We start from the raw sequence: 22552 nt of genomic DNA, 5'->3' as shown, positions 1-22552 counted from the left end.
CCTCAGCCTGTTGCTAATGCCAGACAGGAAGGGTTCAGACCGGAGAACAATAGAGGATTTATGGTAGAAAGACCCTCTAAAAAAGCTGTCTCCTGGAAAAGCAGGGTGCTCTTTATACTGAATTGGCTAAACCCTGAAAGCCGGAGTCACCACAAGGAGTTTCGCTGGTGCAACTAGTTATTTTTAGAAAGTGAGTTCAACATTCCTGTTTGGAATGAAAAGATAAATTGTGGCTAACTCTATCCACATCTTTGGTCTTCCACAGATTTGTCACCTCATGACTCTCCTCTTCATCATAGCTCTTCATAAAAGACTGTTACAACCTTGGAAATTAAAGTCTGCTCATGGGATTCATCCTTCCACCCATACCTTTTCCACCTACCCTGTAGCTCTCCGTATATTCACTTACTAGTTTAAAGTAACTGCCTGAGCTTGGTGTCTGGCTGTGAGGGGTGTGTGTTTGTGCATGTGTGTATTGTGTGCGTACACGTGCACACACACTCATCCTGATGTTGGTCCTAAACAGTTTTTCTTTTTCCTCCCCATCCTGACTTGCAACTCTATTTACACATTCGTAGCAATAACAGGAGCACAACTCATTTGAAAACAAGGTCGATAAGTCACACTGAAACCCTGCAGTGCTGCATAAGGTTTTGTTCCTTTCTTATCAGAAACATCCAAACGGCATCATCTCTGGAATGTTATTCTACAAAATTATTGTCAAATATTTTAATAGAACTCCTTTACTTTCTATGTTGTTTTGTCTCTACCCTAAACATTTAGGCATGAGATTTTGGCAAGTGCCAGCATTCCTTACGTGTTTACTTGCCCTTGAACTCCTCTGAGATCCTAGTCCCTTGATCATGGCACTTTAGCAAACCGCTCTCTTCTTTTGAGGTCATGTAATTCTGCATGCACATGCTGCGCTGCTGTGAGCATAATGCATTACTCCTTCCCCTGCACATGACATTTACGTGGGGGGGTTTGTGTTAGGGAGGGCGGGAATGGTTTCCAATGGGATACTTAGTGGAACTGCAAAGAGATTTTTAACTATGATGAAAACTCATCTCCTAAAATCGCCTGCTGACTTACCAGTCTAGTTGTCCTTAGGCCTTCACCCACAGAAAACAGGGCATGGAAAACCTCCTTTGGTATTTTTGCATTTCACCTGGAAATGGTAACTGTAAGAGGCAAATTCAGATCCAGCAGGGGAGTCTGAAAGGTCTGCTGGAGACCCATTAATCCCCACAGGGCTGAACAGAAGTTTAACCCACAAGCCTTGAAGGTTCAACAGCCAAGGACAAGCCTCAAAGGGGCATAATTCATACCAGGGACAGGGAAACACCGGTGGAATCAGTGTAATAACATGACTCACCTTCCATGGAAATGCCCTTTCCACAGCATACGAGGGCTACTGAATTACCCTCTTCCCTTGGGTAATAATTATCACTTCAGCAGGCTTTTGCCTGTCTCTCTCTACTTAGCGATGTGATGGACTACATACATAGAAATCCACCGTGGGCAACCAGCCATGCTTTGGATCCTGGCAGGTTGGGAGAGCTGCTGGCCAACGAAAACCTGAAGGTATTTCTGCCCAGGTAGTCTTTTTAGTGAAGTTTTAGAAGCCTATTGTAGAATACTTCCCTGGTGAGAACACTTCCAGCTCTGCAGAGGGAAGGGCTTGAGAGGCTTTTTTTTGAGGCTCAGAGGGAAATTTGGCATCCTGCACGTATCCTGCACAGACCTAGACAGGAAAAGGGAGTGTTACAAAGACCTGTGGTGACCAGCCGGACCTGGAGCTGGTGGGCGTAAACTCAATTCTTGAAGTGTCTCCTGACCTACTCTAGCCTGCTGCCTTTGGGTGCCTTCTGGCTTACATACGCCCATAGGTTACATCACACCTCGCCTCAGCATTAGTACAATCCACTCAGTGCCTAGCAATTAAAATAACACACAGATCCTCCCACCTGACTTGGAGGCCAGAATCTTCCAACCCAAGTCTCTTAGTCCTGGTCCAAGTTGAGGTTGCAAAGTTCCAGTGGTAGGTGCATTGCTTGATGCCTGTCAGATGACAGATTTATCCTCCAATTAAAGGGTCTTCCTCCACTGTCCTTGCCTGATGGTGTCCATGTAGCATGCGTTGCTCCCAGTACACATCTCCCACTGTGGATATCGCCCAACCTTTTCCTTCCCTGCGGCCAGCCAACTAGGCTGGCTGCAGCTCCTACCATCCCCTTCAATGAACGACAGTGCTGCTGAGAGCAGCAATCACCTTCATCAGCTCCCCCAGGAGTCCGACCCTCTCCTGGTGACAGGTTCTACCTCTGCAGTTGCATCTCTGCCAAGATCACCACCCAGTCTGTGTTCCCAGCTCCACAAGCATGTGACAGTGTGACCCCAAGTTTGGAAAGAGCAGTTTACAGCTTCTCATCCACTCTTCCAGCCCAGTTGCAGTGGACCTGGCCTGTTCCCATAGTCCATCCCTACCATCCAGAGGAAGGAGTGTCCCCTTCCCAGGATCTATGGCTTCAGTAATTGCAGTTGTCCTTTGAGCACTGGATCCCCTTGCCATTGTAGATTCACAGCTCCATGCAGGGAACAGACCCTGCTAGGTTAGCTGCTTTCCCAGTCACCAGACAACCAGAGCTCCTATCTCTGCTCTTCCATCAGGCTTGGTAAAGGGGGCTTGGAGCATCCTGGCTGCAGCTGGATGCATCTAGAGCATGCAGGAGATGCACAGACACAAAGGGAAGAGTGCTGCATAGAGACACAGAGTGCTGCCTCAAGGAGGACATGAGGGCCCCTGTCCACAAAACAAAGCAAAAATCTGCCAGGACTAACCTCCTCTGCACCTTCTCCTATTCCAGGTGCACGGCTTCGGAGACCTGCCTGCACAAAGACCCTAATGCCATTGTCCAACATCTGACAGTCCTACTCCCTCCCCTGCCCAGAGCCTGGGTCATCTCTGAGCAAGGCGGTTTGGGTATAAGGACAGGTTTGGATGTGGCAGCACAGTGCTCCACTAGCTGAGATGCAGAGGAATAAATCTACCTACATATCTCCCGGCACCGAAACTTGCTAGGGGGGCCAGCAGAGCCTACCACCATATGGTAATTACACAGATGCAACACGGGTTCTCCTGATCTTCCTTCTTAAAACATATGACCTACAGGTGCGCAGTTTAAGATGTCCAAAGCCTTGTTCACAGGGTGGGAATAGATCTTCAGCAGAGTACGTACAGTAGCTGAGGGTAGGATGCACAAAGCAGCTTTCCACTTGAAAATATCAGGTCTGGATCCTGCCTCAGGAATGGGCTTTCCCAGTGGCCCTATGCCATCGAATGAGTTCATAGTAGAAGGGAATACAAGAGCATTTGCATAATTTCACCGTTTTCAGGATGGTGCAAGGTGTGAGTACACATCCAGCCCATTCACTATGCAATGCCATCCCTCTTTGCTCAGGGGGTTTTCAGTGGCAAACCCTGGCTTTGCAGCAGAAGTAAACTTAGACAAAATAAATTTAAATTAGGTCAGAGTGGCCTATCATCAGCCTGAAGACCAGAATGAGTCTCCCACCTGATTTCTACCTGGCTGCACTCTTTCTGCTGTTGCCTTGGAGGATGCAAAGCGCGACCATGGTGCAGGACATCCCTCCCCTGGCTCACAGCTCCTCATGCAACAGAGGCAGCCAGGCACCCTGTTGCACAGTTGTGCAGACCATGGAAGAAGACTCAGACCTCATTCGGTCATGATGCCAGGCTCAAGGAATTGCATTTGGAAGGCTGCATGGCCAAAGGATGACAGAGAGCTCAGGCTGCTGCAGAGGTTATAAGCATATTAGGGGATTGGCAGCACTATCTTCCCGGTCAAACAAACTGTAAATTAGAAAGCTATTCAGGAAAAGAGCTAGTCAGCCGCACTCATGTTTGTGTGTGCGTGTGTGTGTGGACTCATTTCTCTCTAGCCATGGGATAGACACACTAGGGATTCCACTAGGCAGAATTATAAATGCTTCCACCACTAGAACCTGCCAGCTCAGAGGGGCAGGCAGGATAACTGATGGAAGCAGGAGCAGCCAGCATCACTCCTGCAGGGGCTGGGTAAGTCGGGTACACATGCTGATTTATCTGAAAAAATCTGCAGCAGCAAACCAGGCAGGTTATCCATCAATGCAGGGTTTTAAACAGAAGCAGTACAACAACAGTATATGCTGCTGCAGTATTATTATTTTATAAATTAAAAAGAAAAAACAAAACAAAACAAAATAAATAAGAAAAGAGTTTAGAAAAGGCCCCATGAGCATCTCCAATCCCATATTTCTTGACCACCCTCTTAAAAAAAAAAAAAAGGTAGCTTGGGTTTTGAACAAATCTTAAGCAACCTTGGCTTTTTGCAAAAGAAAAACCTCAGACCACATTGTGCTTCATCATCTCAGGGAATTTGCTTTACAAGGGAATAAGTTTGGGGCTAAACTTTGTCCACAGACATATAGCTTTTATTCTATTCTAATCTATTTGCTTGCTCTCAGGAATAGGGATGTGGGTATGTGGGAGAGACTGTGTGTGTTTGATTTCGAAAGTGTTTCTGCAGTCACTTAATGGACCACCTTCAGAAGTCTTACAGAATAGATGTTAAGGAAATCTGGTCCAATCTAGCACCCTTGCCCATTGCAAGGTCACTAAGCCTACTGGACTTTTGTCCAGCTTGCTCTTCTGCCCTAATGGAGAGTCCACCTCCCAGGGCACTGCAGTTTTGTTTTCATCAGTGCATCACTATCTTCACCACTGGGAAATCTTTCTTAAAGCCTAGAATGAATTTCTCTCTCTTTTTCTGGTCTTTAAGCCCCTGACTTGTCCTTTCCACGGTGGACGTATTTTTTTCTTTCTGCTTCACAGTAGTCTTCAACATGCTTCAAGACTCATCACTACCCATTCCCCAGTCCAGCTGGTCTCCTCAGCTCGCCAACTCGACTTCACCCTTATTTCTGTTCTCTGAATTCCCTCAAGTTTGTCATTACTTGATGACTGCAAAGTGCCCAGGAGAACAGCAAGCCATTGGAGTGGTGCTTGGGCAATGCTGTCTCTCTGCCGCAAGGTGTCACATCTGTGTCCATGCAGCCCACAACCGAGCAGGTCCTTCCAGCTGCCACATTGCACTTCAAGCTGCTGACCCCCAGCCCAGACCTTCACCCTGTCCTTCATTTTTGTCCTACATGCTTGTGTTGCCAGTGATGGTCAATCTGAAACAATTCTGAGAGTATGATTTTCTCAGAAACTTTCCTGTAATTTGCTATCATTGTGTTTTGTAAATGACAAGAAAGGAAGCAATCAGATTTGCCTGGGAATCTCTACCCTTGACAAAGCAATGCTTTATGGCCATGTCACAGTGGCTGCAAGGTCCAGCAGGTAAAAATCAATCAATCAGAGGGGTTTCCTCCCTGGGAAACGGAAACTGTAGTATCTCTCTTTCCCAGGTGGGACAGGTGAAAGTGGTGTGAGCAAGTGGACCTCAAAAGCATGCACTATTGAAACCGAATGTACAGATGGAACTCTTCCAAGATTGGTCTTGGCAGCGGTGTGGGGAAGTTGTTGTGCATCTGCCATGGCCCTTTTGTGGGACCTCTTCTGTGTGACTCTTATGAGGCATGGCCATGAAAGGTGCTTGACAGGAGCATATAGAGAGGAAAACTGCTAGTGTGACTGGGCATGGAGCTCTGATCTCATGAAGGGGCAAAAGAGCATAGACTGTTTCACTTAGCAAATACCAGGCTGAAAGTAAGGGTTTGCTGCTGTATAGACACATTGGGAGGGAAAACTGTAATCAGATTGAACTTCGGAGGTGATAGAAACTGGATAGGAATACACAGAGTGGAAAGTGGAGGTCATTTCCCAGCCATCGGAGCAGGCGGGAAGATCGGAGCTCTCTTCTAGCAAGTGCAAGGAAAAAAAACAGTCCTAGGGCGATGCCTGATCAGGTTTTATGGGGAATATAGGCTGTCACACTTAGAATAGCAGACTCAGCTCTGTGATTGAGACTTTCCCAGCCCTGCCTTTCTAGATGTAGAGAAAGACAGATAGGAGGTGAGGGTGGGAAATTAAATAAACAGGTGCTGATGGAGGAGTTAAATACTCTCCTGCAGGTCTGGAATAAAGCTTCCATTATCCGAGGTTTTCCTACTTCCCTCTTTCATGGTGGTGTATGGAGGATGAACAGGGATCTGACTGACTCTTCACTGCCTGTTCTGATATAGGAACTATAGGGCATTAGATGAAACTAGCAAGTGTCAGGCCCAGAACAAAGGGAAGTGGTTATTTCATGAAAGGTGTCATTAATTTGTGGAACTCCTTGCGGATGCTACAGTTTCACACAGAAGAGGACAGATGGTTTTCTGAAGGAGAAAGTCTTTAGATGAGGTTAATAAAAACAGAACAACTACATCCAGTTCAGGAAGTCCTTGAGCTTCAAATTGTTGGAAGCTGGATGGCTGGTTAGGGGGAGTATCATAATATGTTTGATCAGTTGTCATATTCCTCCTGCTTTTGATGTTAGGCATAAAATAATGAGGCCAGAGGGACCTTTGGTGTGATCCAGCATATGTCTGTCCTAATATCCCTGTGTCACGTTCACTGCAGGCAATGCTGCCGCAGCTGAGCAAGGAAATCACCATGCCCCACTCCCATCCCATCAACATCTCGCTGTCTGAGCTGCACCTGACGGGCATCCCAGGGCTGCAGCACCTGCACCACTGGATCTCCATCCCCTTCTGCATCATGTACATCATCACGCTGGTTGGGAACAGCACCCTCCTGTGCGTGATAAAGGCTGAGTCCAGCTTGCACGTGCCCATGTTCCTCTTTCTGTCCATGCTGGCTGTCATCGATCTGGTGATGTCCACCTCCATCACCCCCAACATGCTGGGCATCTTCTGGTTTCGCTCCACTGCCATCAGCCTGGATGCTTGCCTCACCCAGATGTACTTTGTTCACGCTTTCTCTGTGATGGAGTCGGGGGTGCTGGTGGCTATGGCCTTTGACCGCTATGTTGCCATATGCAATCCACTGCGGTATTTGTCCATCCTGACCAGCCCTGTGGTGGCTGCCATTGGCTTTGCTGCCTGGCTCAGAGCTGTGGTTTTCATGAGCCCCCTCACCTTCCACATTCGCCACCTGCCTTTCTGTGGTCCAGCAGTCGTGGCCCATTCGTACTGTGAGCACATGGCAGTGCTCAAACTGGCCTGTGGTGACACTGCCTTCTGCAACACCTACAGCCTCTCCATCTCCACCTATGTGGGTGGCTTCGACTCGCTGCTCATTGCCCTCTCATACGTGCTCATCCTCCGAGCTGTGCTCAGCCTCTCCTTCTCAGAGGCCCGCAAAAAGGCCTTCAGCACCTGCGGCTCACACCTTTGCGTCATGGCCCTCTTCTACATCCCTGGGCTGCTTTCCATGTACATGGAGAGGTACTGCCAGGAGCTCCCACCCCATGTCCAGGTCCTGCTGGCTGATCTCTACCTCCTCATCCCTCCAGCATTCAACCCTCTGATCTATGGCATCAAGACAAAGCAGATTCGTGATGGAGCACTCAGAGTGATCTCCCGCAGAAGACTTTGACCTGCAGTGGGAGGGACTGGGCCTGGCCTTCAGGGCACATTTCTGAGACTCACAAAGACAACGTCCTGACTCTAGAATGATGAAAATGTCTGCTTGACCTTGCTGCGATTCTCAACATGCATTCAGAGCTGCAGGTGGCCCAGGAAATGTTGGCACTCACTGAATTCAGCATCGAGGACTTCAGGCAGCTGTTGCCCTGCTGGGCCCCAGCACAAGGCAGTGACATTGGCACAGCACCTCTAGGTGGTCTAGCTCCCTCAGATCTCCCAACATAAATAAGAAGTGTGGCCACTACCTAGACCTTTTCTAGCAAAATGACCTACTGCAGTTGAACCTTTGCAAATAGCTGGGTTTTCCTAACCTGCTTGCTTGTGCACAGTGCAGCTGTGCCTAGAGAGGAAAGGGACATAGGATCATAGGATTATAGGATAATTCAGGCTGGAAGAGACCTTGGGAGGTCTCTAGTCCAACCTCCAGCTCAAAGCAGGGTCAGCTATGTGGTCAGACCAGATCGCTCAGTGCTTTATCCAATCTGAAGGGCTCAAAAAAGGACCTCTGGAGATCATCTAGTCCAACCTCCCTGCTCAAGCAGGGTCCTCTAGAGCATATTTCCCAGGATCACATCCAGACGGGTTTTGAATATCTCCAGCGAAGGAGACCTCTGAGATGGGCAGAGCGTCTCCCAGGTCACCTTACGGGCTGAGGGGGGCTACTACTCGGGGGGGGACTCATTACGGGATGTCCGGAAGAGCAGTTTGGGGTTGTGGAAGGCTCATTCCGGGATGCATAGGGGAGGAACCAAAAGTGGGGAAAGGGAGGGATCAAAGTGGACTGGGGAGAAACAACCATGGGAAAACAGGGATAAGGGGATAAAAGGGGCCAATCATGTGTGAACATGGTGCTGGTTTGTATGCTTGTCTGGCCATGCCCTGAGTCTGACCAGTACAGTCTGTCCTGTCTTCTCATTAAACCCAATTTCTAAATACTTTCCCAGAGGCTCTCTGTTCTGTGTGCACACATGGTTTGCTGCTGAGTGCCACCCACTGCACTGGGACCACATATCACAGGGGCTGGTGAACCTGGGATGTCAGCACTGGAGAGACCAGAGTGCGTGCACACAGTGTGGCGTGCATGGCAATGCAAGATCATTTCGACACATCCAGCTGGACCAGCCCACGAACAGGGTAGGAGGCTTGGGAGCCCAGTATTGGAGCGGCCGTAAGTCTGGGTTGAGGCCTGGAGACACCAGAGGGTCTGAGGGTTGGCTACTGACGTGACCAGGGGGTCCAACTTGGCTCCTAGAGAGACTGTGGGGTCTGAGGCTCGGCTGCTGGTAAGGTTGTAGGTCTCCAGCTGCTGGAGAGACATGGTTGCTTGTGAGTGTGTGTGTCTGTGCGTGATGCAACTGGGAGACCATGGGATCCAGAGCCAGCTGCTGGGTAGACTGAGTGTCTAAGGCCAGCTACAGGAAGGATCCATATATGTGTATATCTGTGTATGTAATTTCCACTAAAGACTTTCATCCTCATCAGCCAAAGAGGGGAACAGGATGAGGTCATTGGTGCTGTCTGTGTTTTGAGAGTGCTGTGTTTTCGGCCCGTGTTGATCTGAGTGGCTGGCCGGTCTCCATCTGCAAGCTCTCTGGGGCAGAGTCTGTTTGCACTGTGGGACCAGGTCAGCAGCCACGAATCTCCTCAGTGCAAGGGCAATAAGCGCACTGATATGCATGACACAGTAGGTCTCCAAGTGTATGAGAAGCACAGGGGATCTTCCTTGGGAAGAAATTCTTGCCTTGGACCTACCAAGACTTCCTGATCTGCTGTAGAGACGTATCAACAACTCAAGTGCACTCTAAAACAACCTAAACATAAAAGAGTCTTGCTTAAAGGCATACTCCCTATCTGCTATGCCCCTCCTCTGTCACCTAACCTGGCAGCCTAGAGACATTCCCTCCATGCAAAAGGAGATGGTGCCATTTCATGTATCTGGAAAGGAGACCTGAAAACCATCCAATTCCCTGAGCTTTCTGCAGGGTGGAGGAGCGGGTGCATTTGTGTCTGGCTAGGCTTGTTCGGGTGTGGAGAAGATATGGGTCCCTGGGGGGAGGAGAGCGCAGGAAGAAAGGATGCGTGAGAGCGTGGCACGCGCTGCTTGTAGTCCAGGTGGAGCTAAATGATGGATGGCAGAAAGGCCCTGTCCTGAGCACGATTTCAGCTGCAGCTTGTAGGGGCTGCTTTGAGGTAGAAGCTCTGGCACATTGAAGCTTTCTAAATTTCAGGGCTAAGGCATTCATCCTGCCTCGGGTCTGTGCCTCCCAGTCTGTGCTTTGGGCAGGGCAGTGCTGGACCCCCTCCCAGGCTCTCTAAGGGAGCTGGCTGGTTGGAAGGGAGTTCCTGGGACAGTGCAGCTTACTGGGGGCCTCTCAACAAAATGGAGATACAATGGAGGCTGTCTCCCCATCTCACGCACTGAACTTTCACACATGTTCCTCCTGGACAATGACATTTGCAGAGTCTGGGACAGGACACAGGGACTGGGATCAAAGTGCTTTCAGGACAAGGACTGCACCTGCACAACACAACACCAGCTTTAGGAAACACCTCCCCTTTCTGACAAAACCCCCGCTGCTCTAGGAGCAGCATTCCCCACACCTCATAAATGACTATTTATTCATTTCGTTCTCCCATCCCACAAATTTCTCATTGCTGAAACCCTGCGCTGAGCAGATCCTGCACTGTTCTCTCCTACCCCTACTTTTGGGTAAGCAAGAAGCACTGAGATTGCAGGCAAAAGAGAAAGGGCAATGCAAAAGTGGATTTCAGCTGGACAGAGCATAGATGTTTGCTCTCTCGACCTGCCCTCTCAGTATCATGTTTACATGGCCCTATGCAGATCAGTCATGCGCAGCAAAATAAGTGTATCTATCTGCTTGCCTTATACAAAGAAGGATGACTTTATATGACTGATAAGAGAAGAAAGACTCCGACATTACGGCATTACAAGGGAGAGCTAATGAAAAAGGCTGAAGCCGCCTTGAAAATTTCCATCTCCTCACACAACAGACAACACAATCGCTCTGTCCTCCATCTGTTGTCTCTCTAGGGATTCCCAGAAGACAGATTAAATACTCCAGCATTGCTGCACTTAGTGATACACAGAGATGCACTGCTGCAGCCTTCCAGGTGGCAGGTAAGATAGACAGCTGTGCTTAACTTTCACAGCTGACTGGGATCAGAAGTTTTTACTTAGGCTATAAAGCTCTTCTGTGCTGTTTTCCTCTCTCCCAGTTGAAGTCCTGGCTGGTGATTAGGGCTCCTCAGTCCTGCCTCGATGCTGATAATAACATCGAAACAATTTCCTGCTCGTGCCAGGGTTGTGGAGCAGGTTGTGGAGAACAGCTTCTGAAAGCAGAAATATTCTTCACTTCAGTGTAGGCACCTGGGGACTTACCTCTGGATTCAGATGCTTACTTTAGGTACCTGCAGGTAGGTGCCCGGTGTGCTTGTGTGCATGAGTGGTAAGTGTCTAAGCAATGACTACACTCAGTGGGGATCTAGCTCACATGGTCAGCAGATCTGGCAGAGCAGCTCAGCGAATGCTAGGGCAGACCCCTACATCTGGGGAGCTGAGGTCCTTGCTATGCTCCACTAGCAATGCTCTCTGTCTCTCCTCTGGCTGCAGTAGGAGCTTGGAGCCTTAGGGTGTAATTTCACTGTCCCTTACGTGGATGTCTGGAGCCATTTGAGGTGCCTGGGGTCTACAGGGGACCTGCAGCCTGCTGGAGAGGGAGTAGGGGCTGAGAGAGATACACCGGGTGTCTCCAATGTCTCTAGGTACCTGTGTTTAGACAGCTGAGGCATACCCTGAGTTCAGGTGGAGACACCCTCATGTAGACACTCAGAGGTAGGTGAGTTAAATGGGAGCTTGTGGCATCACAGGGTTCACAACTCTGTTTCGCAAGAGAGGCTGGTCTGCAAAGCTGGTCCCTGCCAGTGTGGGGTCTGCTCTGGAACACGAATCAGTGAAAGCCACCAGTCAGCCTTACTGCCCTGCACAAATCTGGAGTCGCATCTGATTCCTACTGCTGCTGGTTACCAGGATGTAGAATGCAATAATTAAAAAAGAGTTTTCATTTTGTTTCAGCCTCTGAAATGTCCTGATTCAGTCTTTTAGGCCAGAAGATGAGCGTTTCTACTGTGATTGGCCCTTCGATCCAGCAGCTCCCACAGGAACCCCACACTCAGGGTAAACGGAGGCATCTTACAAAAGTCCACTCTCTATTTCAAAACCTCAGGTGCTGTATTTCCTTAGTTAGTTGTCTCCCCCTATCTACTTTAGTACTATTCTGAATTTGTCTAGCTTCTGTTTCTAATTAGTATGATGCTGGCCATGTCTAATGTTAATTTTTAGCCAAATGATCCTGGGGCTGGGCTGCACAGAGGTGAATTTTACTCTGCCTTGTCACTAGCAGGAGTATTTTCAGTCATGGGCCACCCCACAGCTTGCTGAAAAGTTATGGATGGGTTGGGATTGATTCAAGCCATTCCTCTTAACAGAGGGGTCTGGTGCTGTCAGCACTTGCCTGGTCTTTACAGCTTTGTGGGGAGAAGCAATAGCAATGTTTAGTTCTAAATGAATGTGTAGCTCCTACCCATGATGCTCAGACTGGCCTCCTCCTTGTCTCTCCAGGATTTTTCTCTGGCTTTTTTTGCATTACCTTCAAGCTTTTCCTGCCAGAATAAGATCCCAGAAATGAATCTTTCCATCTTACTACTGCCTAGTTTCACAGACTTTTCTCATGGGTGAATGACAGAACGAAGACAGAGTAGCAAAAGGCACTTTCATGGTCCCATCAATGTCCCAGACCATGTTCTGAGACCACCTTTTGTCTTACAAATCTGGAGGAACTTTCTATGTTGAGCCTATGTCTTTCATGGCAAGGAAGCCAAGATAGCTGAGGCAAAAGCTTTGTCTGTGGAAAGTTTGATTCCAAAGCACCGGCCATTTACCCTCCTTTTACAGCTGATCTCAAGATGTTAAGTGAGTAGTGGCAAGTAACTGATGAAGAAACAAGCCTTTCACAAGTAGTGTGCTGTCGAAGTATGTCAGTCATCCCAGGTGGCACAACTGGAAACATGAATTTCCTCTTTGCCTTATAGTAACTTGCAAGCCATGAAAGCACCATTTATTCATCACTTCTGATCCATTCCCCCCTCCCAGCCATGTTATGCTGCAGAGGTCTCATATCACGCATCATGATAACAACATGGGTTCTTGCTTTGGCTTGTTGGTGGCTTCAGTGTCCCCACCTTATCATTCTTGCTTCTGAACATCTCAAGGCTTCCAAACTGGTATATTTTTTCTTTTTCCTTGGACAAAAGCAAGATTGTCCTGCATGGCTTCAGATCCCTTCCGTTGCCCCAACAGCAGCTCTTCCTCTTTCACCCTTATGGGTGTCCCTGGCCTGGAAGCTTTCCACATCTGGCTGGGCATCCTTTTCTGCTCAGGGTATATCATTGCCTTGGTAGGAAATGGTGTGGTTTTGCTGGTCATTGGGCTGGATGACTCCCTGCGTAACCCAATGCATTGCTTCCTGGGCATGCTAGCAGTTATTGATTTAGTGATGGTGACATCCACTGTCCCAAAGATGCTGAGCGTATTCTGGCTGAACTCTACTGAGACTGGTTACCTGGCCTGTTTTGTTCAGATGTTCCTTGTTCACTCCACAACATCGGAGGAGTCAGGAGTGCTCCTGGCCATGGCCTTTGACCGCTACGTTGCAATCTGTCACCCTCTCAAGTACAAAGCTGTCTTGAATTGCCGGACAATGGCCCAGATAGGCCTGGTCATTGTGGGGAGAGCTCTGCTCTTCATGGCTCCCTTGATGGGAATGGTGACAAATCTGTCTTATTGCCATTCCTGTGTGGTTCCCCATTCGTACTGCGAGCACATGGCTGTGGCAAAGCTGGCATGTGCAGACCCCAGGCCCAGCAGCCTTTACAGCGTGGCTGGATCCTCTCTTATAGTAGGGACAGACATGGCTTTCATTGCTGTGTCTTATGGAATGATCCTTAAAGCTGTCCTGGGGAAGAAATCACACTGGAAGGCTTTCCGCACCTGTGGGTGTCACATCTGTGTGATGCTGCTATATTACATCCCTGGAGTGGTCTCCATATATGCTCAGGCGTTTGGCAGCAGTCTATCTGTGTGGGCACAGGTTCTCCTGGCCGATCTCTACCTGATCCTCCCCACCATGCTGAACCCTGTCGTTTACAGCATGAGAACCAAGCAGATCCGTCAGGCAGTGCTGAAAATGCTGTTTTCCAGGAAGGTTCATGCCTGACAGAATAATCAACAGTTTTCCAAGCCTATTCATCGATAGGAAGACACCAGTTTCATTCCCACTCAATGCTCTCTGTGAACAGAGCCCTGGGAGGGGAGGTCATTAGCTTTAATGACCACATGAGACCTTACTCTGTGACAAGAGGTATTTGAGACAGGACAAATATCAGGGTCACATTTCCCTTTCTTCTTTCTAGCTGATACAGCTGCCCTGGTTGAGTTTTGAGTTATTCTCAATGCCATGAATGTTCCTGTGATAATTTAAAGCAGCAATTTAGGGGTCCATATATTTTCATGTCAATACACAGATTCTATTTTGAATGGGGAATACTTTTCTGTTTTTATTCCCAGTTAGGCTAACAGGGCTAGCAATAGAAGACTGTCACATTGCAGATCCTCTAGCCGCACAGAGGCCTCTTGCACGAAAAGCTGAGCCTCCCTGAGCACAGACCAGCTTTTCCAGGTTTGTGGATGGTAAGTGAGCATTTGATAAGTAATTTGATCACTGAATAAAGCCTACCAGTGAGTCATTCAAAGCAGAGAAGTGGTGCCTCACCAGCTATTTTGCAGAGTACTGGAAACAGCTGAGCAGAGATAGGTCCACGATCTGGAGGAACAGCCATAAACAGATGGTAATGTGGAGAAAACATCCTGAACTCTTTAAAGGACTCTGTCAATCTGACAGGTTGCCCAAGCTGGCTGAGGAAACCAGAGCAGGGAGGTGCATGATCCAGGTCTCTGTATCATGTAGTAGTGAAAGTAAACACTGATTGGGGAATATTTACTAATCCTGTGTCTTGTTGTAATGGTCACATAGCATGTCTTAGAGGCCTGAAAGACAGCATGCCATAGGTCTGAGCGTCCTGAGCGGGAATAACTCTTGCTGCCAGTAGATCAGCTGCTTCCCAGACTTCTCTGAGCCAGCCAGCTGCTTCTAACCAGGATTCACTGACCCAGTCTGGATGTCACAGCATTCCGAGAGAGGTGGCGTTCCTGGATGCAAGAATCTTCCTGTCCCGGAAATCAGGATTCATCCGGAAAGGACTCGGACATGTCAGATCCTCCAGCAAGGACACTTTTTAATTGGAAAGTGCAGGCATGAGGAACAATTCTGGGGCTCTACAGCTCTGGGTCAGCATATGAAAAGTCCATCTCTGGCCGTGGGTGATGACGTACTCTGCAATCAGTATTTTAAACTGACAGCAGCCAGGACCCTACTTGGGTCTGAGGGCTGAGGAGGAGCAGAGGGATGAAGGTCGGGGACTGGCTCCATTAATGCAAGGATTCAGAAGAAAAGTGTGTAGAGTTGCACGGCATGTTTTGTCTGACAGAAAGGAGGTGGGACAGCTCTTATCCTTCATGGACACATGGTCACCACCATCTCCCTTACAGCCCTGGGAAAGAAGACTGGCGGATGTGGCATAATTCCTCTGACTATATCGGATATCAACTTTAGGCTGGGGTGAATACTGCCCTAAAAGTACTGTTTCTATCCACAGATATATAGGAAATCTGGAAGACTAGCTCCAGATATAGAGAGATACCATGTCTACAAATGTCACTTGTATTGGTTCAGATGAATTCCACCCAAAATGTTTTGTTTAGTCCTTGAAATTTTACATTATTTTTAAAATGAACCTCAGGGAAATGCATTCAAATTCAAAACCAGTCCAGAAGTGTCATTCCCCACATGTCAGAAATATTTTTTCCTGTCTTTGTGGTGTTTTTCTGGTGCACTCTTTCCTGGCAGCTTGAAAAAACAGTTGTCAAAATGCTTCTGCTATCCTGAATTCATATTTTTCAGTGCACCAGTCTGAAACTTTTCACTTGGCTCTCAAAAGGTGCTGCCTGTAGCTCGGGGTGGGGGGAGGTAGCACAGCTCACAACATGGCAAGGCCGTAGGAAGAGTCAGAAGAGACCTCCAGCTACTCATCAAGTAGTAATGGAGATGAAATTGGACTTGCATTTGCTCCAGACGGAAACGTGAAGAAGGTCTTTCTTCTGGAGACAACTTGCTCACTCTATTCCTTTCTCACTTGGTCGTCTCCTAGCATCTGCCGTTTGAGAAAGACATTAGATGAGCAAGAACTGACTTGGGGCTGAACCCAGCCCCTTTGCTGAGATTATTGTAGGTGGTGTCTGGAGAAGGCTCATTGTCGTGGGAATCGCTGTGTGGGAGGAATCTCCCCGCGGGGCTGTCTGGGTGTGACTTATGCCCAAACCTGCAGCCTGGCCCTCGCACAGGGAGGCATTTCTTCTCGGTGTGAACATCCCCAAGGGTGGCTATGAGCCGAGTGAGATGGGTGGCCGTGCAGGAGGACTGACATCAGCTGGGCTTCTGTCAGCTGCAAGATACAGCAAGCTGCTCCCGGTGCCCAAGGGCTGGAGGCTGATCTGTGCTTAGCATTTGCTGTGTATATGCAAGCGGTTTGAGTCAGTTAGGAAAAAGCTCTTGCTGGGAACCCTCTTTAAAAGGTCAGTTGTATGAAGCTTATGTAGTAAAAATTTCTTATTAAAAGAAACTGCATTCCAAAGGCTGTAGAATTCTGGTTTTTTAGAAGTATTTTTAAAGTAAAAACAGGCCTTGAGTTAAAAACAAGTAAACAACTAAATATCAAATTTCTTAACCAAACACAGAAGTTGTTAAATGGTAAAGACTCAATTTGTTTCCATTTGTACAAACCAATAAATAATTATGCATTTTCTGTAAAACAGGTTACACTTTCAATCATAGGTAATATTCTTAAATGCTTGTGTGCAGCAGTAAGTATACAAATAACAAGCAGAGGCACCTGGGAATTCTCACGAACAAGAAGAACATGATGAAACAGGCAGGATTGTTTCACATTACGTGAAGCGTACTCAGGACTGGGTGAAGATGGTGGAAGCGACAGGCAGCCCCTGGACAGAAGATCACGACTCAGTTCCAGACTATTAACATCTCGGATATGAAGGGTCCGGAAGGACTGAAGTGTTCTCCGACAAAAATCAGAAAGGAGGGCAGCTTGACTTCACAGCTGGGAATTGGGGACAAAAAGTTATTTCGGAAAGGCTCCTTGCACCTGCAGTGCAGTTTGTGGAGAAGTGAGCACCGTGGTTGCACAGGGGAGCAGCTACGTGGTCCCAGGTCAGGATGCTCAGATAGTCTGAGGGATGATTACTCCAGCACTGAGGCTTCACCCATGACCTGAACGGGTGTCCTGAATGCTGTGCTGGCAGCTGGGCTGGGCAGGGCTCACTTTTGTGCCCTTTCCTGCAGTAAAGTTTTCGTTTGTTTGTTTTCCACAGGAAAATATAAAAAGATGTTTGAAGCATGCCGTGTGCTCGCCCGGCAGTCCCCGCAGCAGCCTGAGATGAACCACCCCACAGGGTCTGTGGGGCAAGGGACAAGGTGAGAGCACCATGGGGCAGAGCTCCCTTTGCAAGGCGTAATGCAGCGGGCAGTAGTAAAACGCCACCGGAGAGCACAAGGCTGCCTTTCTAGAAGAGAGGGTTGGGTCCTCATCCAATGGTAATTAACAGTGTGAGAGACTTCACTGTGATGGATAAAGAGGAATTAAACTACAGAGAAAAAAATGTCCGTGTGAGCCTAGGAACTGACAGTGGTGATCTAAATGCATTCATTTCAGTCCGTAATACCCATGGCTGATGTTTCATCAAGTTCCTGTTGCCCAAAGCTAATTAAACTTAAAGGCAGAGGGAATTTAGGCAGGAAAACTGCGGAGAAAGTTGAGAGACGTTTTGAATGAGTGCACTTAATAGCCAAACCTTCACCCCGGCATGCTTGCAGGAAAGGACAGCTGTGGTTAGGAAAGTGAACGGAGCACTTAATACTGCAGTTAAAACACCATGGACAAAAGTGAAATAGGGGAGCCAGTTAGGGTCTGATATGAATTAGAAGCCATTAAGTGTAGAGAAAAGCAGATAGAAGAGGGCGAAGGCATCTGCATCCCTACATAAAGGAGAAAGGGCCATGCCTGCTTGAGAGAAAGGCAATCAGAGAACTTTCTTTTTTAAAGTAATTCAATTGATTAGCAGCTAAGAGGTATGTTAAACAGCTTCTATTAAGAATAAAAAACAAATACATCAGCAGGTCTGTGTAATTTGCACAAGGGAAAAGTGTCTAAGAGTTGGCCAAGGAGGTCTTTAGCTTGTCCTGCCAGAATTTATTAGTGCTGGCATGCTGTAGTGGCTGGGGACAGGCTTCCTCAGGCCATTACTGTAGCGAGAAAGCAAGATGATGGGATTAACTACAGATTGGTCAGCCTGACGTCAATGCCCAGCAGAATACTGAAGAGGTTAATAGGAGTTTTGGTCAATAAAGAATTAAAGGATGGGAATCAAATTAAATTAATGGCAATCAACATGGCTTTGCAGGAAATCGCTCCTGGCAAACAAACCTGATCTCATTTTCTGATGAGATACCGAGTGTGGTGAATTTGTGTGTGTATGTGTACCGCACACGGAGTTTTGCAAGCAATGTGCCTCTACCACCCTACTTTCAGGTGACGAGCTGATGCCATGCAACATCCATGAACTGCTAACGGTGGATAAGAACTGGGTAATTAAGAGACTGTAGAATGAAGCTGTCAGTGAACAACTATCACAAAATGTTTGTGTTCCTGCGGGGTCTCCAAAAGGGCTCTCTCTAGACTAGAAGCTATTCTGTACTACTTTCAACAGTTATCCCCAAATTGGTGCAAATTCACTGTAGGCTCATCTGTGTATGAGCCAGGAAAAGCTGCATCTCAAATAACAGTGGGGAGCGGCGTGCAGGACAGCATAGGGGGTTTGGCAGACTTCATCATCTAAACAAACTGTCTGCAATAAGCTGAATATCAGGGCAAGGAGAGTAGGTCAGGTGTTCAGAGCAGGGCGCTGTATCCTGGCAAACAGAGACTCTGGAAAGCGACTCAAAGCACACTCACAGGGCAGTACTGGGACCCAAACAGCTAGTGAAATTTTGCATGCATAAGAGGGAAATTGGGGAAACTGCATTTTCCTTTTTAAAAAAAAAAAAAAGTGGAAATCTTGGAAATGTCTTTTTGAGAGTTTTTTTTTTTTTGCACAAAGAGATAGTGGCATAGACTACTGCAAATGAGAAATCTGCAGTGCTCAAGGTCTTCAGTTTATTAGGAATAATTCTTTGATCATGGGAAGTATGTACCTTCATGCAGTGGAAATACTGTGCTGTAAAGGGCTCTCTGGCCAAGTGTAGGAAGGTAGAGTAGGACGCTGTGACTGGAAGGAGTAGCCAGGCAGTGTCAAATAGGAAGGAAAGCATACAGTTATAGCCATGCGAATGATCAGCGCTTGAGACAAAATGCCAAGGGATGCAGCTTCTCCCACAAATCTGATCCCTGCAATGGCAGCTAGAAGCCATGATGGAACAACACCCCATGGCTCCAGCCATCAGACAGATGTCTGCTGCAAATGTTAGCGACAAAACACAGTGGCTGGAAGGGGAAGCAGAAGGTGGCCCCACCTGCATTATAAGAGGGACAGGACTTGCCAGTGATCTGTCCTCCGGAAAGAGCTGACCACAGCACCAGTTTAAAAGCCTCACTGCAGATAAAGAGTTCTGAATGTTTTGCCCCACATAAATGCAATAGAACTGTGGGATGTGTGAAAATTGCAAGGTGCAAACAGTTTTATGACCAACCAGGTGATAACAAAACCCCAACCCTTCTGTCAGTGTGTTTCAGGGAACTGAAGTCCAGAACAGAGAGCTGGCTTGATTTACAGGTGCTATGTCAGCCCCCAACCAATCCAACACCAGCTCTTTGCCTTTTCTCCTGATGGGCATCCCTGGCCTGGAAAGTCTCCACATCTGGATTTCCATCCCATTCTGCTTTATGTACATCATGACCTTGCTGGGCAATAGCACAATCCTTCTCACTGTAAGGCTGGAGGAAAGCCTCCATGAGCCTATGTACTATTTCATGTCCATGTTGGCTGCCATCGACCTCGTCTTCTCGACTGCTGTGGTGCCCAAAATGCTATGTGTATTCTGGCTGGATGCAAGAGAAATTGCTTTTGAGGGCTGCTTCATCCAGATGTTTTTCATCCACACATTCACAGCGGTGGAGTCGGGGGTGCTCCTGGCCATGTCCTTTGATCGGTACATAGCCATCTGCAATCCCCTAAGATACACCACCATCCTGACGAGTTCAAGGACCATGCAGGTAGGACTGCTGTCTCTGGCCAGGGGGGTTGCTGTCATGATCCCTTTGATGTGCCTGCTCACCAGCTTACCCTACTGCAAAACCAGAGTCATCCCTCACTCCTACTGTGAGCACATGGCCATGGTGGAGCTGGCCTGTGCCGACCCATCTGTCAGCAATCTCTACAGCATCATCGTGGCAACACTCTTGGTGGGGTCAGACTCCATCTTCATCACCTTCTCCTATGGTATGATCCTTAGGTCTGTGTTAAGGCTGCCGTCCAGGGAGGCACGCCTCAAGGCCTTCAGCACCTGCGGGTCCCATGTTTTCATCATCCTACTGTTTTACATAGGCGGTCTCCTCTCCATGTACCTGCAGATGTTTTCTCTCGGCTTGGCTCCTCACACCCAAGTCCTGGTGGCTGATTTCTATTTGACAGTCCCTCCCATGCTCAACCCACTTATTTACGGCATGAAGACAAAGCAGATCCAGGAACGGATCATTAAACTCCTAGAGCAGCTGGCAGGACTCCGTATCTCACCTGCTGATAATGACAGGGCAGATACTGAGAAAGGGAAGTTCTCCTAGAAGGCAGTTCATCCTGTTCTAGCATAGATGTGGAGTTAGATGAGATGAATTATCCCCAAGAAACATCCATCTCTCTCCAGTGACTGGAAAGGGAACCTGCACTAGGTGCTTGGATTTGAGATGGCAAAGGTTTATTGAGATGAAGCCAATGAGCTGGTCCTGATGGGTGCAGGACAACTGTCTCTTTGTCCAAAGCATTCATATTTTATGAAATATCGCTTTTTCCCCCCAAGCACCTCTACTTTCAAACACTTTTCTCTGAAGAAAAACAAAGCGTTTGGATCACCTGCACTGTGGGCTTAGCCGTCTGTGAATTCTAATTCAACCTCAAAAGCATCCAGGTACAGGAGGGTTAATACTGCTTCCAAAGAGGACTAAGGTTATTGGGCCTGATCTGCAGAGGGATTTTAGTTTCTAACTCCTTTGATTTCCTTGGGGGCTAGGCACCAGCATCCTTGTGAGGATCTGGATATGGGAACAAGGTTTCAAAGGTATTCACCTCTTAAGATTTTCACACTCGAAATCGGTGGTATATAGACACCTATCTGCTGCCTACTGGAAAATCTTCCAGGGTAACTCTATGCTATGTATTTCAGTGCGTAAAGCCTCAGTGGGACATTCAGCAACCCTGGTCGCACTGGAAGACTGCAGGGCTGCAAGGCCTCTAAGTCATTGTCGTTTCTGAAAACTTCACCCTTTGTGAACTCTTATTCCCAGGAAGGCATCTTGAAACGTGTGTATGTCAGCTTGTTTAATTTATTCATGCCTTTAAATCAACTGTAAATAAATTCCAGGGCAAGCCCCTTGGCTCACGTGTGCTGTGTGAATGTGGCAGAGGGCAGAGGCAATAGTGGGGGCAAACAGAGAGTCGGGACCCCGCAGAGAGGCAGGATCCCTTCTGAGAAATGCACCACTCAGGTCATCTCCTCAGGGACCATCTCCCTAGAGACACAGGACTAGTAAGAGTTATGGGCAGCCTTTTTGCAAATGGGATGGTGCCTGGATGGGGATGAAGGCATGCAGAGGCTCTCGACGGCTGCTCATGGCAGCCCGCCCTGCATCCCCTGGAGTTTGTAGCTCTGGTGTCAGGCCCAAGAGACCACAGAGGTAGGTCTCAAGCTGAGCTCGGAGGACACATTGTGGAGCAGTAAATACCACCCAGCCTCTGATCTGCCAGAGAGCAGCTTTTTGGCCCCCACTGTCCAAAGCCAAGATGACCCATGGATCATGGGATGTACCAGCCGGGGAAGACAGCTCAGTCCTCTCAGCAACATCAGTGCTCTCCTCCCACCGTGTCCCTGCCAACACAGTGCAGCCCAGTGCCTCCTCAGCTGGTTTCTTCTACCAGCTGTTCCGTGCCTTCTGCATCACCAGTGCAAGCAGCAATGGGAGGAGGCAAGGGCAGGGAAAAGAGAAAGTAAACATTTTGGTGCAAAAATGTGAATACTTAAAAAGAAATTTGCTTTTTTAGAACCCGTGGAATATGTCTCCCTCATGTCTCTGTGCACTTTACTTCTCAGGCAGGTGGTTTTCGCCAGTCCTCAGTGGGCAGGGCCTTGTCTGCTGCAGCAGCGGGATGCTGCCAGCCCTAGTTTGCCGGGGTCTGCACTTGCCACCTCGCGGCAGTGACAGGAGGGGGGCCCGCAGCAGTGCAGGGCTGGACTTTTGTGGGACCTCATGCTTGCTGCTCCTGCTGAGCTCATCTACCCACTGGCCCAAGGGGTCAGACCCAAAACTGCAGCCCTGCCACAGGCAATGCATTGTCACAGAGAAACCTCAGGAAGAGGAAGCAGTGATATTTCAAAGATATTTAGAGAGGGAGCAGCTGACAGAGGCACCGAACAGATGT

General features: G+C 48.2%; 3 protein-coding genes across 4 annotated transcripts; all 3 read left to right on the top strand.

Moving 5' to 3' along the window:
• The first annotated feature begins 6769 nt into the window (after positions 1-6769).
• LOC104141527 (olfactory receptor 52K2-like) lies at positions 6770-7609 on the top strand. Its single transcript, XM_009670866.2, has one exon. It carries the CDS (start codon positions 6770-6772, stop codon positions 7607-7609), a length of 840 nt encoding a protein of 279 aa, XP_009669161.2.
• A 3377-nt stretch (positions 7610-10986) lies between these two features.
• Positions 10987-21509, top strand: LOC104141529 (olfactory receptor 52K2-like). Of its 2 annotated transcripts, XR_011138904.1 has the most exons (4): positions 10987-11094; positions 11753-11854; positions 14303-14425; positions 14769-15612. XR_011138904.1 is itself a non-coding variant. In XM_009670868.2 (3 exons), the coding sequence occupies exon 3, from the start codon at positions 19702-19704 to the stop codon at positions 20701-20703; it is 1002 nt and encodes a 333-aa protein (XP_009669163.2). In that variant the 5' UTR covers positions 10987-11094; positions 17240-17342; positions 19647-19701; the 3' UTR covers positions 20704-21509. The 2 variants fall into 2 exon arrangements, 1 of the variants encoding a protein (XP_009669163.2); XM_009670868.2 differs by lacking the exons at positions 11753-11854; positions 14303-14425; positions 14769-15612 and adding exons at positions 17240-17342; positions 19647-21509.
• On the top strand, positions 13005-13952 carry LOC104141528 (olfactory receptor 52I2-like). The gene has a single exon (XM_009670867.2). The coding sequence runs from the start codon at positions 13005-13007 to the stop codon at positions 13950-13952; it is 948 nt and encodes a 315-aa protein (XP_009669162.2).
• Positions 21510-22552: the final 1043 nt, after the last annotated feature.

This window comes from Struthio camelus, chromosome 1, assembly GCF_040807025.1.
Source record: "Struthio camelus isolate bStrCam1 chromosome 1, bStrCam1.hap1, whole genome shotgun sequence".
Taxonomy (NCBI): Eukaryota; Metazoa; Chordata; class Aves; order Struthioniformes; family Struthionidae; genus Struthio; species Struthio camelus.
This window is presented reverse-complemented; position numbering and strand designations above follow the sequence as displayed.

Coding starts and splice junctions, on each gene's coding strand:
- LOC104141527 (XM_009670866.2), top strand. CDS start 6,770: ATGTACATCATCACGCTGGTTGGGAACAGCACCCTCCTGTGCGTGATA.
- LOC104141528 (XM_009670867.2), top strand. CDS start 13,005: ATGGCTTCAGATCCCTTCCGTTGCCCCAACAGCAGCTCTTCCTCTTTC.
- LOC104141529 (XM_009670868.2), top strand. CDS start 19,702: ATGTCAGCCCCCAACCAATCCAACACCAGCTCTTTGCCTTTTCTCCTG.